Source organism: Dendroctonus ponderosae, unplaced genomic scaffold, assembly GCF_020466585.1.
Source record: "Dendroctonus ponderosae isolate FM_Combo_2020 unplaced genomic scaffold, Dpon_F_20191213v2 Dpon_F_20191213_1, whole genome shotgun sequence".
Taxonomy (NCBI): Eukaryota; Metazoa; Arthropoda; class Insecta; order Coleoptera; family Curculionidae; genus Dendroctonus; species Dendroctonus ponderosae.
In genome coordinates this window covers 53,050,298-53,064,874 of record NW_026017110.1, presented here as the reverse complement: position 1 = coordinate 53,064,874, position 14,577 = coordinate 53,050,298, and the positions used below count along the sequence as shown (strand labels likewise).

The 14,577-nt window shown below is 31.5% G+C and overlaps 1 protein-coding gene across 1 annotated transcript in view; it reads left to right on the top strand.

The window, feature by feature from the left end:
- Nucleotides 1-6,374: 6,374 nt before the first annotated feature.
- The window catches only part of LOC109533823, an 11,945-nt gene continuing 3,742 nt past the window's right edge, over nucleotides 6,375-14,577 (top strand). The window contains exons 1-3 of the mRNA XM_019899287.2: nucleotides 6,375-6,386; nucleotides 8,538-8,639; nucleotides 14,101-14,156. Coding sequence (XP_019754846.2) covers nucleotides 6,375-6,386; nucleotides 8,538-8,639; nucleotides 14,101-14,156 — 170 coding nt within the window. The remainder of the gene's footprint in view (nucleotides 6,387-8,537; nucleotides 8,640-14,100; nucleotides 14,157-14,577) is intronic.

Here is a 14,577-nt window from a genome sequence, read left to right as displayed (position 1 = left end):
CATCTTAGTTTCAATTACATTCAGTGTTTTTACCTGTACAAAAAGACTGATTTTCATTTGTCCAAAGAAGAACAACAGAAAAGCGTGGAAAACATTCGCAGAAGGCAATTGAGCCACCCACCTATTGGGCAGAGGCTCAATATAGTTAAAACTTACAGCGTAAAGAAGTTTCAGCCGTAGGTACAAAATTTTAGGTCTTTATTAAGAATTAGGTATTTAAGTATACGTACATATTTTCTTATTTACAAAACAATCAAATCACAATATTGTTAGGGTGGCTCTTATGTGCTATCAAAGCTCAACCTAGTAGGAGAACTCTAATTGAGCCTTAACATAGAAATTCTAAATTAAATTATACCTGTGAAACGCATTTTAGAAAAATGTTAAATAATATATTTAATTCGAATGCAAGTATGGAGAATCATATTCCTATTTTTTTGCCTTGACCAACAATGTTTAGAAACAGTTGTACTTTACTTTTATGTAGGTATGTACTTGTTTTGTATGTAGGTAGTACTGAATATAAGACTACACGTCATCTTGAATCTATAAAATGTAATTTCCCAGGTGTAAACTTTTGGAAATAAAATTTTTTGCATTTGCACATAATATGGTTAAAAATGCCTAATGATTAAACTGGCGATTAGATTTCCCCAATCATCATTTTAAGTAATATTGTATGGATAATTGGAAAATTGCAGTTTTAAATCCATTAATTACACAAGGAAAGATCGAAAAATATTCTCATTATACAGACATACTGACAAAGCCGGAATATACTTGTTTATTTTCATTTAATCGATTTTTTTCAGAGAGCGGAAAATATAAATTCACTCACAAATATTTTACTAAAATGGCCAACTAAAATTTTCCTCTAAATTGGCAATTGAACTATCATTCTTCATTGTTTCCACTTATTTTCATATATTAAGTGAGATTTTTATCACTGTTCAATGTTGATTCTATAAAACATTTTCCTAAGAACAATTGTTTTTTTAATAAGAAACCTGATTTTTTATCGATTTATATACAGGGTGTCCCAAAATTGTGGGTCAACAATGACAGGACCAACAGAAGACCTGAAAATAAGGCCAGTACTTTCTTTCGTCTTTTTGTTTAAGACTTAAAAAAATTCCGATCTGGCGATATGGAATTATGGGTCTTCAGTGACAAATTGAAAAATGAAATTTGTTCTTAATTATTACACCGTTTCTTAGCCGTTCGTGAATTTTTTGCAGGAAAAGTAGCTCATAGGGCTCATAGCTCATTTGTAGGGTTTTCATTAATGTTAAAATGGAAGACAACATACAAATCTGAACTAAATTAATCTGTATTATAAATAATCAGAATAAAATTAAAGAATTGAAATTCCAGAATACAGGAAAAAGCGTATAGTCCATACCAAAAAATAGACTAGACAATACCCAACAATCTATAAAACTTCCATTCCTGATGGTACTGAGTAAAGTGTTCGAACATATAAACAAGAATTAATTGGAAAACATACTCCACTAAACGCCATCTCTTCGTCCTGACAAACAACGCATTTGCAGGGAAGGAAAACAACCAGTTTATTTATGGACGTCAATAAGGATTTTATGAATAAGGTCTTTGATAGTGTTCGGCACAAAGGATTTAAACTTTGCGATATTCCGACAAAATACTTGTTCCCATCATTCCTCCGAGCAAAGCCTGCCTTAAAAATCGCCACTGTTCTCGTTTTTTTCAAAAATATATTTTCCCGTCTCATATACAACCATATTTTACACAATAACTTATTGATTGAACTTTGGCCACCCCGTTTTAACATCCAATTTGAAAATTAGAGAAAAATATTAAATATAAAAATTGTAGATATTAGCGTCTAGTTTATTTTAAAATAGCATCAATTGGTACAGGGTGTCTCAAATTCAAGTGACAGACCAAACTTACCTTTTTAATACCTACAACTTTTGCATTTAACATTTTTCTGTAAATTTCAAATTAGATGCAAAAACGGGGTGGCCAAAGTTCAATCAATATTGGTTATTAACTCAAAAACAGTTGAAAATTATTATAGAACATCTATATCGAATAGGCCTAGAATTGTCCGAATAGTTCGAATAAGCAATAAAGAGTGCGGCATTTGAATTAAAAAAAGGCAAGTTTGGTCTGCCACTTGAATTTGAGACACCCTGTACCAATTGATGCTATTTTAAAATAAACTAGACGCTCATATCTCTATCTAGACGCTCTGTATCAAGTATTATCTTGAAATATACTAGACGTTCATATCTACAACTTTTGTATTTAACATTTTACTCTAAATATGAAATTAGATGCAAAAACGGGGTGGCCAAAGTTTAATCAATAACCCTGTACATATTGCAATATGCGGACGACACTGTGCTTATAACACACGACAAAGCTACAGCGAAATCAAACGAAAAATTTTAGATACTAACTAAGATAAATTGACTTTTGCTATCTAATGACAAAATTACAGAAAACCCCAAAAATAATGGCAGGCACAACTGAACTGAAAAAGAACGTACCTGAATACTTGGAGAAATAAATCTGAAATTTACGAAATAAATTTGGGGCAGAAATAATGAAATAAAAGGGGATACAAATCGAAATAAAAAGTTCATATCAGAAAACAAAATTGTACAAATCCAGCTGTAGGCCAATGCTAGACTATGGAAGCATGCTGAAAGTAAACGCAGCCGAGAAAAATAAGATACGTAAAATATGTACAAAATAATGACTTCATAGAAATAAAATTACCTACATATAAAAAAGTAAAACGGTTATTATTTTGTACATCGGATGATTTGGCTGTACATACATACTTTGAGATCTGAATGACTAGTTATTATGTTGGACCGCAATTTCAAAGAACGTTCTTCGTAGAATAATTTCAAAAAGCCTATCGATGCTTGGTTATAAAATGACTCACACTAATGAAAATACTTTCGGTGCCCACAAAATTTTGGGAGATAAAATACCGCAAAGCTTTTGATGATGGGGAATATTATTCTATATGGCACACAATAATGGTTTATATTGTGAGTCATTATTTTGATTTCATTAGGAAAAAATCGATTATAAATTGGGGACTCCCAAAAATGCTATTTCGTGCAATTGTTTTGAATGACAAGTTCGTGTGAGGAAATATCAACCATACGGCTTATGCTTTATGATCGTTTTAAGCTGTTCAAATTTAGGCACTGAACTGACATCCAATAATGGGCTGACTCATTACATGATTGCGGAAACATTCTTTAACTGCTGCCTACTATCTCAAGCAGATTGCATTAAAATACCTTTGTAAGTACATATTTCAAAGCCTATTGTAGATAAATTCTATATTGTTGAGGAGGATTCATTTTTTCACAAACTGTTGGGTATTTCTCCTCAAAAAAAGGTAAAAATGTTTGAGGCGAAATACCCAACAAACAGTTTGTGAAAAAAGAAGCTATTGTCTTTACAACCAAAAAATCCATTTCCAGTTCTGGATTTATACTTCCTTAACTATGAACATTTAATTAACAATTATATTTTGAAAGTTTAATGAGATTGTTCAATCATTTTTTTCGAACAGATGATCACTAAATTCATATGTAGAACAGATTTTGTACTGGAGGGAATGAAAAATTTGAAAGTTGACAAATTTGAAAAGAAAGACATGAACTCGATTGAACAAAAATTCATTTCTACCGAAAAATTGAACTTTAAATGCGACTTCTAAATATCCCAAGTGCGACGTGATAATTTACTTCACTCTTGAAAATTAAATTCAAATATTGTGTAACATTGAGATGGTCATGGTCGTAGCGCGTGAAAAATCAAACGTGTATCTAAGCCATGTTGCCTCATCGTTCAAAATATCTCGAACATAAAGACTGGCTTATTTGTACAGAATGATTCAGGATTTTATTCCAATATTTTAAGAATACTTGTAGGAAGTGAAAATAAACGAAATAACCTCATATGTTCACGTACGATTTAAAATTGTTTGAGATACTTTGAGTAATTTTCATATAAAAACTAAGAAAACATTATTACATAAACGGTTAATTATACACAAATAGCATGAATTGATCGCAAACATTTTTTTTGGTTACATCACCTCTCACTTTGATACACTTATTTGCGCGTTTATAAATCGGTCTAGCAGCGAACGATGAACACGTATTAAAAATGCCAACTATAGCACATTTATTCTGCCCATTTTCGGAGCATTAACCAACGACTTCATCCATCCCAAGAGAAAAATTTAGGGGCATGAGATCCAGTAAGCTCGGTGAACTTTTTCCAATCCAGCGATCTCCGAAATATGTTTTCTGAAACTCCTGTTGGAAAATTATGTGGATGAAAATCTAAAGGAACTTCGTGTTCCTTCTAAAATCTGTAAATCATCTTAATGACGGACTTTAGAATGCTGCACCATATGTTAATATAAACCGGACGTTGTGTTCTTGCATGGCATGAAAATTGTCCGCTGCCCATCAACAATTATTATGACAATTACGCTTTAATGCCCGAAAGAAAATGATTCGGTGGTGTTAAAAACTCCGAAAAATTGTGTAAAATCCGAGAAAAATGGTTAACATTTCTAATCATTGTATGATCGCTGTTATAAAAGTTTCAAGAAAAATTTGCGAAATTAACATAGCATTTTGAAGAACAAACACATATATTATTATTTTGAACCTTAGAACACGTATAAATTTGACTAGACATGAACCTTTTTTTACATTTGTTACGAAACTATCCTCTTTAATTATTTCAAACTTCTTTAAAGACATCAAAGTCAATTTCAATCATTTATAAGAAAAATAGTGTTCTTCTCTTTTAAAGTGTATAAAAACTTCCGCCGCAAACTCACTCCTGAATTAAAGAATTTTGCAGAGTTGTATACGAAAGAACTCGGAATGTACGAAACATAAGATTTACGGCTGTGAAACTGTTCTCCATAGTCATAGTACACAAAAGTGGAGTGATGGAATGGAAAACACATAAGTATTTTATATGCTTGCCTTTGATATTCTAGAAAATTCTAAACTTGAAGCAAATCAATTGAGCCCCTAGGATTTTATTTTATTGTAAAATGTATCAATGCATGTGAATGCAGCAGCTGGATTCAACGCCTTTGAAAAATATTTGTAATTTGTTGCTTCATAGTTTTTCTAGTTTAGTGTGTTTGGTTTGGTCTTCACTTTCTAGACCAAAATGACAGCATATCAACTTTCTGTATGGGAAAATCCACACTTTAATTTCTTTTAAATATTGGAACAGCTTAGTAAAATAATCACAAAATAATTACCGGGTACAATCTGAACAGAAAAAGAAATTTGAGTTAGTAGTGTTTGGTTATCGATGAAAACTTGAACGGTTTTCAAAATTAGCCTAATCGCACGTAATTGTTTAGTATTAATTATAGTGTACAAAGGATAATAAAAACCCATTAAATAAGTAAACAAATTGCTACTTAATCAATTTTCCAAGGGCATCTGTGTGTACAGAACTACTAATATACGTCAACTATGATGGAAAAAATAAAAAAGCTTTATCAAACATATTTCATAGTAATAATTCGAATTTCCTTTCCTTTGACGCAATATTTTTTATGTTTGCCATGTCGCGTATATATTAAAATTGTACAAAATGTCACATTTTTATTTTAATCGCTGAGAGTTAGAGAAGAAATTAAAACACCATGTTTACTGTATTTCGCGATCTTACTATGTTGAAATAATTTTCAAGTATACAGAATGTCTCATAAAGTTTGGTTTTTCAATCGCACACCCAAATTTTCTCTTCATTTCTGACTTTTGCATTAAATTTCCCACAGTCGACCGTTTGATCGTATCGTTGACCAGTAATTTAATTTTTGTTGATGCTTTGAAAATAAATTCCTCAATAACGGTAGGAGATAGCAATTTGCTATTTCTTTGGCTTTTTATAGAAGGAATTGGGCTTCATTTGGTTTGCTTCAAAGTTTCGCATTAGCTGCTCGGTTGCATTTATACAAATTATCAAAATTCAGATGTTTTAATTGACTAACAAGATGTTTTTAAATTTTCCTGTTTAACTATTTGGACGCAATCGAATAATTTGGTATTTTTTGAGTGTATGTGTAAACGATCGGCTATACCTATAAAAAATCGTGTAAAATTTTAATATCGGTGTGAATTTTATGATTCAATTTATTTAAAAATGTTCTTTTACAAGCTATATCATTGCTGCAATAATAATCAATCAATTTTTTCAATAGAAAATAATTTCATGATTTTGAAATAACCTATTTTGAAGGCTGATTTTATTCTCAATTCAATCTTGACGCATATATTATGATTTATTACGTTGTAATTTTTTTTTCAATTATCGATATGATTACACAGGTAAGATTTCAATCATAAATATTTCCGATTAAGACGTGCTTTTTCCAGGAAGTGGAAAGAAGCAAAATTTTGTGTGTATTTCGAATACCCGCATAATGAGCATACGTGCAGGAATCAGAAAAGCCAGCAAAAAGTTTGAGAAAAATTGTCAGATTTTCGTAAACTTCTAAGTTAAGTCACGTATTTTAAAAACAAATTGCTGTTGAATAGGGAGCAGAAAAAAATAGATTGAAAATCAGCTTCAAACACAAAAGACGTGCTATGGTTTAATAAGCATATTTAACAATTTTGTCACTTTCAATTTGGATTAGAGAAAATTTGGTAGATGATGTATTACTTTAAATTTCATCGAATTATTTTCCTTTCATAAGAATAATAGTCAAGTACTAATATTACATAATACTTATAAACAGGGTATCCCGTAAGCTCATGATCAAAATGGTACTGCGATATTCTTTGGACCCAAAAAAGACGATCTCACCTAACTTTTATTAACAAAAAATGTCTGGCTTCTCTGCTATTGATGGTCAAAGGTCAAAATTTTATCTTTTTTGAAATATCGGGAGAATGGTACGACGTATTTTAGTGAAACTCGCTGTGAATTTGTTCTTATGTAAGACTCATATTTTGATGAAACAAACGAGTTCATCCGTTTTGGACAAGTGGTGAATTATTGAGTGTCGTGGTACAAAAACTACCAGAACTTTTTAGTTGGAGGATGAAATCAACTAATTTTTCTTAGGTTGATGCACTAATCATTTATTCACTATTTTGTGAATTTTAACAACAGCAAGATTTTACGAAGAGCACAAAATTGTGAACAAGTGATTAGTGCGTCAATCTAAAAAAAATGAATTGATTTCATTCACTCACACATCACACACTCAAGAATTCACCACTTGTCGAAAACGGCTGAACTCGATTGTTTCATCAAAATATGAGTTTTACATAAGAACAAATTCACAGCGAGTTTAACTAAAATACATCGTACCCATTCTCCCTATATTTCAAAAAAAATCAATTTTTTGAAGAATTTTGACGATCAATAGCAGATAAGCCAGACATTTTTTGTTAATAAAAGTTAGATCAGATCGTCTTCTTTTGGTCCAAAGAATATCGCAATACCCCTTTGATCATGAGCTTACGGGACACCCTGTATAATATAGATATAAAAGTCGATTTCTTTATTTGCCACCTACTCTATTCACCAGTATTTGTCTTGAAACTGGTGAAGATATAATTTGTGTTTGCAAAACGTTAGGGAGAAATTTGTTGCTACGACAGCTTAAAAGTCCAAAAAAACTGGCCAGTTTCAAGCAATGGCCTATAAACCATAACTCCTTTGAGTAGGTATTAATCTAATTTATATACATATAGTTTTTCAATAATTGGGAAATAAATTACTTGTTTAATAGTTGAGGATAAAGAATCATAAGAAGTTAAAGGAAATTGTGTACTATCTAAACATCATCCATTAGTTTTTTTAATTTATAATACCGAACGAAACTCTTTAGTGTATATCTGTTAAATGAATTTTAATTGCAAATTGGCAATTTCATTCTTAAAAGTGGTTTTTAAATATGAATTAATCCACCATCCAAAACAGGGAAATTAGATTTTTGCCTTTAGCTTTTAACATTGACTTATGTTATAAAGTTTTGTTTATAAAAAATGTAGAACAAGTTGATTAATATTGGTTATCGATAAATAAGATATTTCAATTTAGTCAGGATGTGAAAACATTTAGATGATTTCACTTGGTCTATGTCATTTTTATTTAAATATCTCCAAATAATTATGCAAATTAGGCCAAAATAAGTCAAATTCACTTATTTATGTTTGTGGACACGTCATGGTTAAAAATTGTAATTTGTTTGAAACATTCATTACATTGTTTGGCAACGTTGGTATCTAGTTGATTCGAGGTGTTTATTGAAAACAACGATCTACGTAATAAAAAAATGAGGGAAAGCGTAGAATGATTTGACCTATCAACGAATATTTTGGAGTGTTTTTCTATTGACTTCTGTGGAGTAATATGCAAAAATAATTGTTTACATTGAAATGCATAACGCGCAATATGTAAATTTATTCGGCAGCAGTTTGCAGTTTAAAGTTCTACGATCGGATTTATTATAATCTAGTTAATAGCCAACTTTTAATAAAAACATCCGTTCAAGATTATCGCTAAATGAATCTGATGGTTCCAGATATATTTCAGTGTTACAAGCTTACAAGCACAAAAAGTACAAGGTGTGTCTGGAAATGAAGTGCGCAAAATGCAAGGGGTGATTCTACACAAAAAATATTCTCGCAAAACCATAAAATTACATACAAAATATAAAAAAATATATTGAAAGTACCATTTTGTTAATTAGAAATTATCAGAATGATTCTTATGACTGATATGTTTTAAACGTAATCGCAACACAATTCTGCTGTTTTATATTGTATGTTTAGAGTTGCTTCGCTCTATAACTCTGTCTAATGAAATTGAGTTATTCATTTATAGTCGGCCTATAAAGTATGTAAAAATATTACTTATAGGTAAATGAACTAGCTGGGTCAAAAACGATCAGATACATCAGTTTTTTCTAGTTCTGCCCGACATTTTAAAAAAATACTCATCGAACATTCCGAAAGTCATTGTATTTTGAGTTCAATGATGAATTTATATGTGTGCTTTTAATTCTTAGAAATTTTATTTTAATTTTCTTAACATTTGCCCTCATTCCCAAGCAATGCTTAATTTGCAAATTATCGCTCCTTTACTTCGATGACACTTTCTATATTTCCGTTTTTCAATTCTGCCAGATTTTTCAAAATAGATCAGCCACAAAGTTAATATGATCAAGCGACTGGCAGCTATGAATAACTATGCACTAAATTTTATTGAATTTGAATTTAATCGCATTTATTCACTTTGGATCATACATTTGTTATCTTTTTTCATGGAAAACCCATAGACGAGACGTAAATATTGTTGTTAGTTAATAATTGGGCACTTGAAAAGTATTAGTCGTTACGCCCACCGAATTAAATCGTCTTGAAATCAACAATTAAAAATTAATTACAAAGTTCATAAGATTCAAAAACGTTTTTCTTAAAATTATTTGTTTTAAATTTAGAATCGCGATATATTTAAACTTAAAGGCCAAAAATAAATAGTGATATGCATGGCGCAATACGCAATATTTATGTATGGCACAACCTGGGTGTTTTAGGTTTTGAACTCCACGTTTTTTGAATCGAAATAAGCCACGTGTATTATTGTGACCTGACCTGAATCATTGCATGTTATAAATTGGCTCAAATTTACTTATTCGCAGTATTTATGATCGAAATACTATTATTGGAGCCACAAAAACTTCCAATTCTAAGATGCGTTGCATTTAAATTACATTTATATTTTAAGCTTTACAATATTACAAAGTATATACTACAATTTTCTTCGATATAAAACAATAAGAGCGAAAACTGATATTTGGGTTCTGATTATTAATATTAGAACTGCGTACGTGTTTACCATGACTTAATAGTTCAGTTATTACAGTCTGTTTACTATGTATGATGACTGGAATTTTCTAAGATATTACTTATTGCTAAGTGGTGTATTAAATGATTCAATATTGACGTAAATTCCTGCTTTGTAATATAGGAAAGCTTTCGAGCTGCTTTGGAAAACTCTAATTGTAAGTTTAAATTCATAAGTTCAATAATTGGCATATACAGGGTGTCCAGAAATGGAGAGCAACAAATTGAATGGGTGATTCGAGATTAAAGATTAGCATCTCAAGTTGATAAACTAATTTTCTGAAATCTTATAAAAAATAATTGAGCTGTAGATACCTGAATTTAGATTTGAAATGAAAATGTTGCCATATATGAATTATCAAAATTTGAAGTTCGCCCCTTAAACCCCAAGAACCGAAATCAACATTAGTGCGAAGTAAAAAGCTATACATTTTTTTACTTGTGGTTTTTTTACTAACTATGAACGTACAAAACGAAAGAATTCATAAAAATTAACGAAAAGGTGTACTTGTTCCACATCTCAAAACTAACGAAATGTCGAGAAAAAAGTTGTATGAAAAATATCTTCTAGTGAATTCTTTCAGTTCATTTTTACATAGTGTGACTTTGAAGACAAAATCCAAGAAGTTACGATAAATTATTCCTTCCATGTCTAATTTTTGCGCAATTGTCGTAATTTTTTCAGTTCGTTGTTCAATATTTTCCAAGTCCTCCGGATATTAAGATCTAGATGGTTTAATTTAGCATCCAGATGTCACTTCATCTCTAAGAAACAAACTTTCCACGAAATTTTTAAGATGTCGAACAAGTGCACTTTTTGCCACGTCATTATGCTTAATGTCTTAGTTGCTTTCGGTTTGTGCATTATTAGTTGGTAAATGTTGAATATGGTAGGCCTGAGTAACACCACGTTGAGTTGCGCTTTTGAGTTGAAGCCGCTCTGTGACCTGATGAGTTCTAGCTCAACGCGCCTCACAGCGCCGCACCTAGAATTGCACTCGTGCCGGACTAATTTTTGAAATCAGAACTTAAAGACATTTTTAATTAGTTGACATTTTGTTGGTTTCTATCATCACTCGGGAATTGAGCAACAGTTTCATTTTAAAGTGATTTCTTCGCGGTTTTTTTTTATGTCTTTCTAAATTTAGAATTTTATGTGACTTGAATTAATTTTTGAAGGTTTGAAGAAATGTTGACAATAATTGTTGCGCACAACTCTGAACTTTAGAGTATTTTTGGTTTCTAAGAAATTTATTTTTGAAAAACGCGATGCAAAATGTGCCTTGCAACAGTTTTTTCAAATCCTAAGCAAATTTTTCTAAACGATGAGTGAAATTTGAAATTTTAACTTTTAGAATGCACACTTGTTTACTAAACGCACAACACTGAACTTGTAGAGTGTTTTTGTTTCTGAGTTTTTCGTTATAACTCATCGCGTTACATATCATAGCRAGTTTTACGTTCGTACAGCAATGCAACTGCATCGGTGAGTAACTGTGTCGGTGCGTTAGGCTGAGCCACCAAGCCATTTGGGCATCACTGCGCCARCTCCTGAAAATTCACTGAGTTGCCATCCATGTATAGAATACGGTATTACGGTATGCCGGTATGACACCGTTCTGATTGCAACTGCACTCGAAGACCTGCAGAGGGTGGCGGACAGGCTTTTGTATTCTAATAAAAATTATGGTCTGATCACAAATATAAGCAAAACGAAGATGTTGGTAGTATATAAATCAAGGAGCCAGATAACGGTAAAGTCAATCACTTTAAACATTTTGGCACTATAACTAATGAAAACCGTCAGCACAGAAATWARTGTTCTAGCAAGAATTTTGCAAGCTGGAGCATTATTCATTAAAACGAAGAAACTGCTAACGRCCTGGGATTAGTTGCTGCTCCTAAAAAGTAGAATGGTTTGTGGCTATGCGTTTCCAGGYGTTTACTGGRTTGCAAACGAGCAAGTCTCTAACTATCGTCAAATTTTGCCGATAAAAACCGGGTCCACTCTACAAAAAATTCAACAATTCAAATTTTCCTTCATACTAGTTACATATTTCTAGTTTCTTTTTATAGACTTTTCCGGGTTTATTTGAACATTAAATTTTTTCAATTGTATTTTCGGATCATTCAATCCTAGATACTACGTAATTTTGGAACAGGAAAATAGCATCCTTGAAAGCTGTCGAAATGTTCTCTCCAGATGGCTAGATCATGGCTTAATAGAGTTATCGATGATATCCAAATGCCTAATTGGATATACCTATTCAAAGCAGTGATTTCTACCGTACTTTTCCTCAATTGCCTAAGCAACATCGACACCTCTAATCACCTTAGTCTGAAGGTTAATTTGCCCAATAAAAATGTAATAATTATTTTACGTTATAAAGTTATTACATTTTTACCATGTATCTGTTCAAATTACTCTGACTGTTGCCTGCAGAGCAGGCGATATAAGCATAACAGAGATGTAACCGCTTGGGCATTTTATAAAGGAAAACTATGCAGAGGCAGTGAAAAAATGACACTGAAATAACCAGAAAATAATGGAAAACATTGAATGCAGAAGGGAGCAATAATTTGTATTTGGGTATATATAATAATTGTATTTGGGTCAATTTCGCAAAATCGTCAACAAACAGATAACTACATAGTTTCCATTAATAACTGATTCCGAAGCGTTTTGAAGTGACTTAATTATTATTAATTAGGTAATTAATTTGGGTTGGTAGATTATCAAAATTGCCATTTATCGCAAAATACTATAATTTTGAAATATTTGACGTTTGAGAATTAGTTATTTTACGAAAATGCTCCACTTTTCTTAACTGAAACCACGTTCCTGTGGCGGCATTGATTATTTAATGATAACTAAATGTAGGTTGAAAAACAATTTCGCCGACTATAAGCACTATATTTAAAAAAAATGTAATGTAATTTCTCCATGAACAGAACGCATGATGCCCTATTGTTTAAATATTGTTTTTCTATCTGTCCCATTAAGTTGATGGATTCGTGCCAACCTGAAAATGAAGCCCTGTACATAGCACATGAAAAAATTTTTGCTATTGTTGCATTTCAAATTTAACGAATATTTTAATTTAATAATTATAAGCTCCGTAACATATAATAGTCAGCGGAAGTTTTGCAATATGTTGTTAGCTAAAAAAACATGTTAGGTAATAAATTGTTTAAAAAGTATGGGATTTGCGTAAAAGTCACACAAGTTCTAATGGTCTCCATAGCTGACAACGTGCATTATTGCATTCCTTTTAACAAGTTGAAATGTTTAAAGAGACGTGCATTATTTTCGGTCTATTTATAATTCAGGTACATATGATAGTTTTAGACTAATTTTCAATTTGTGTGACGATCAAAAACTAAGCTACTACGCATATTTGGACTGTACAGCGCAACATGGTGTTTGTTTATCAAGTAATGATTTTGCTTCGCAATAAATTGAGCATTACATCGTATATTTATCCCAGAAATAAGTATTTGATGTATTTCGAAAATCCTGCAGTGAATCACGTCAAAAATATCTAACTAAAAAATGATGCGACTATTAAAATAAAAACGTACAAAAGAGCAACATACGCATTGATAAGAATATTTTAGATTTTTAAAAGTGGAATTTATAGTTTTTGTTGTGAGAATCGCGAAAGGAACGCGACTAGGCTGCAGTAAAAAATATTATCATGTTTAATTTGCCAGGGGCAGATCGACTCTCAAACAAAACTGATAGTGTTTAGGACCTAAAGTACCAATAACAGTCTTCATAAAAGTATCTTTTTGACATTTTCGAACCTGAAATAATATTTTGGAAAAAGTTTGGGATCAGAAACCAATAGAGAAGGATATCGTCGTTCTAAGATGCAAATTGCCTATTTCACAAAATAACAGTTTTGTAAGAGCTAAAAAAATTTGTCTATTTTAATTTTAATTCAAAGAGAACCAAATTAATTATGTTTTCACATTGCTTGTTTTTTTTATAAATTTATTGTTTACATTATATTAACTTTATTGTAAGTTTTATATATAATATGTATTATATATGATTATATTGCATGATCATACCATATCACGAATGTTGCCTATCTATAATATGAATCCTAGTTCAATGATCTAAAATGTTTAAATATTTCACAACTGCGGTCAACTCAACATATTTATTTTTCAGATCGGTGACCTTTTCGGTACTGCAAACCGAGCTACGCAAAACTGCGAACAAAACAAGTAAGACAATTTCCTAGTGTACGTTAAACAAAATAAACTGCTTGCTTCAAGGTGGTAGACAATGTAGGATCGATATTATTGATGGTGCAATGGATACTATCGTTTTAATCCCCTCGCAATGCAAATCACTCAAATGAATTAGATATTTTCCTGGACTACTCAGAAATAGTTTGCGGGTTTTATTTTTGTTCCTGCTGTTTGTTATGGGTAACTCTGTGGATTTTCAGGAGTTGGCACAGTGTTTCCGGAATAGCTTAGTGCACCAACGCACCGGCACAGTAACTCCTCGGTGCAGTTGCGTTACTGTACCCATTTGGTAAAACGTTACTCATAAAAAATGTGGTGACATTTTTTTCTTAGGAGTTAAAATTCCAGTCCCGGACCTCGTAAAGCTTGAATCCGGCCCAGGGTTAAATGCTAA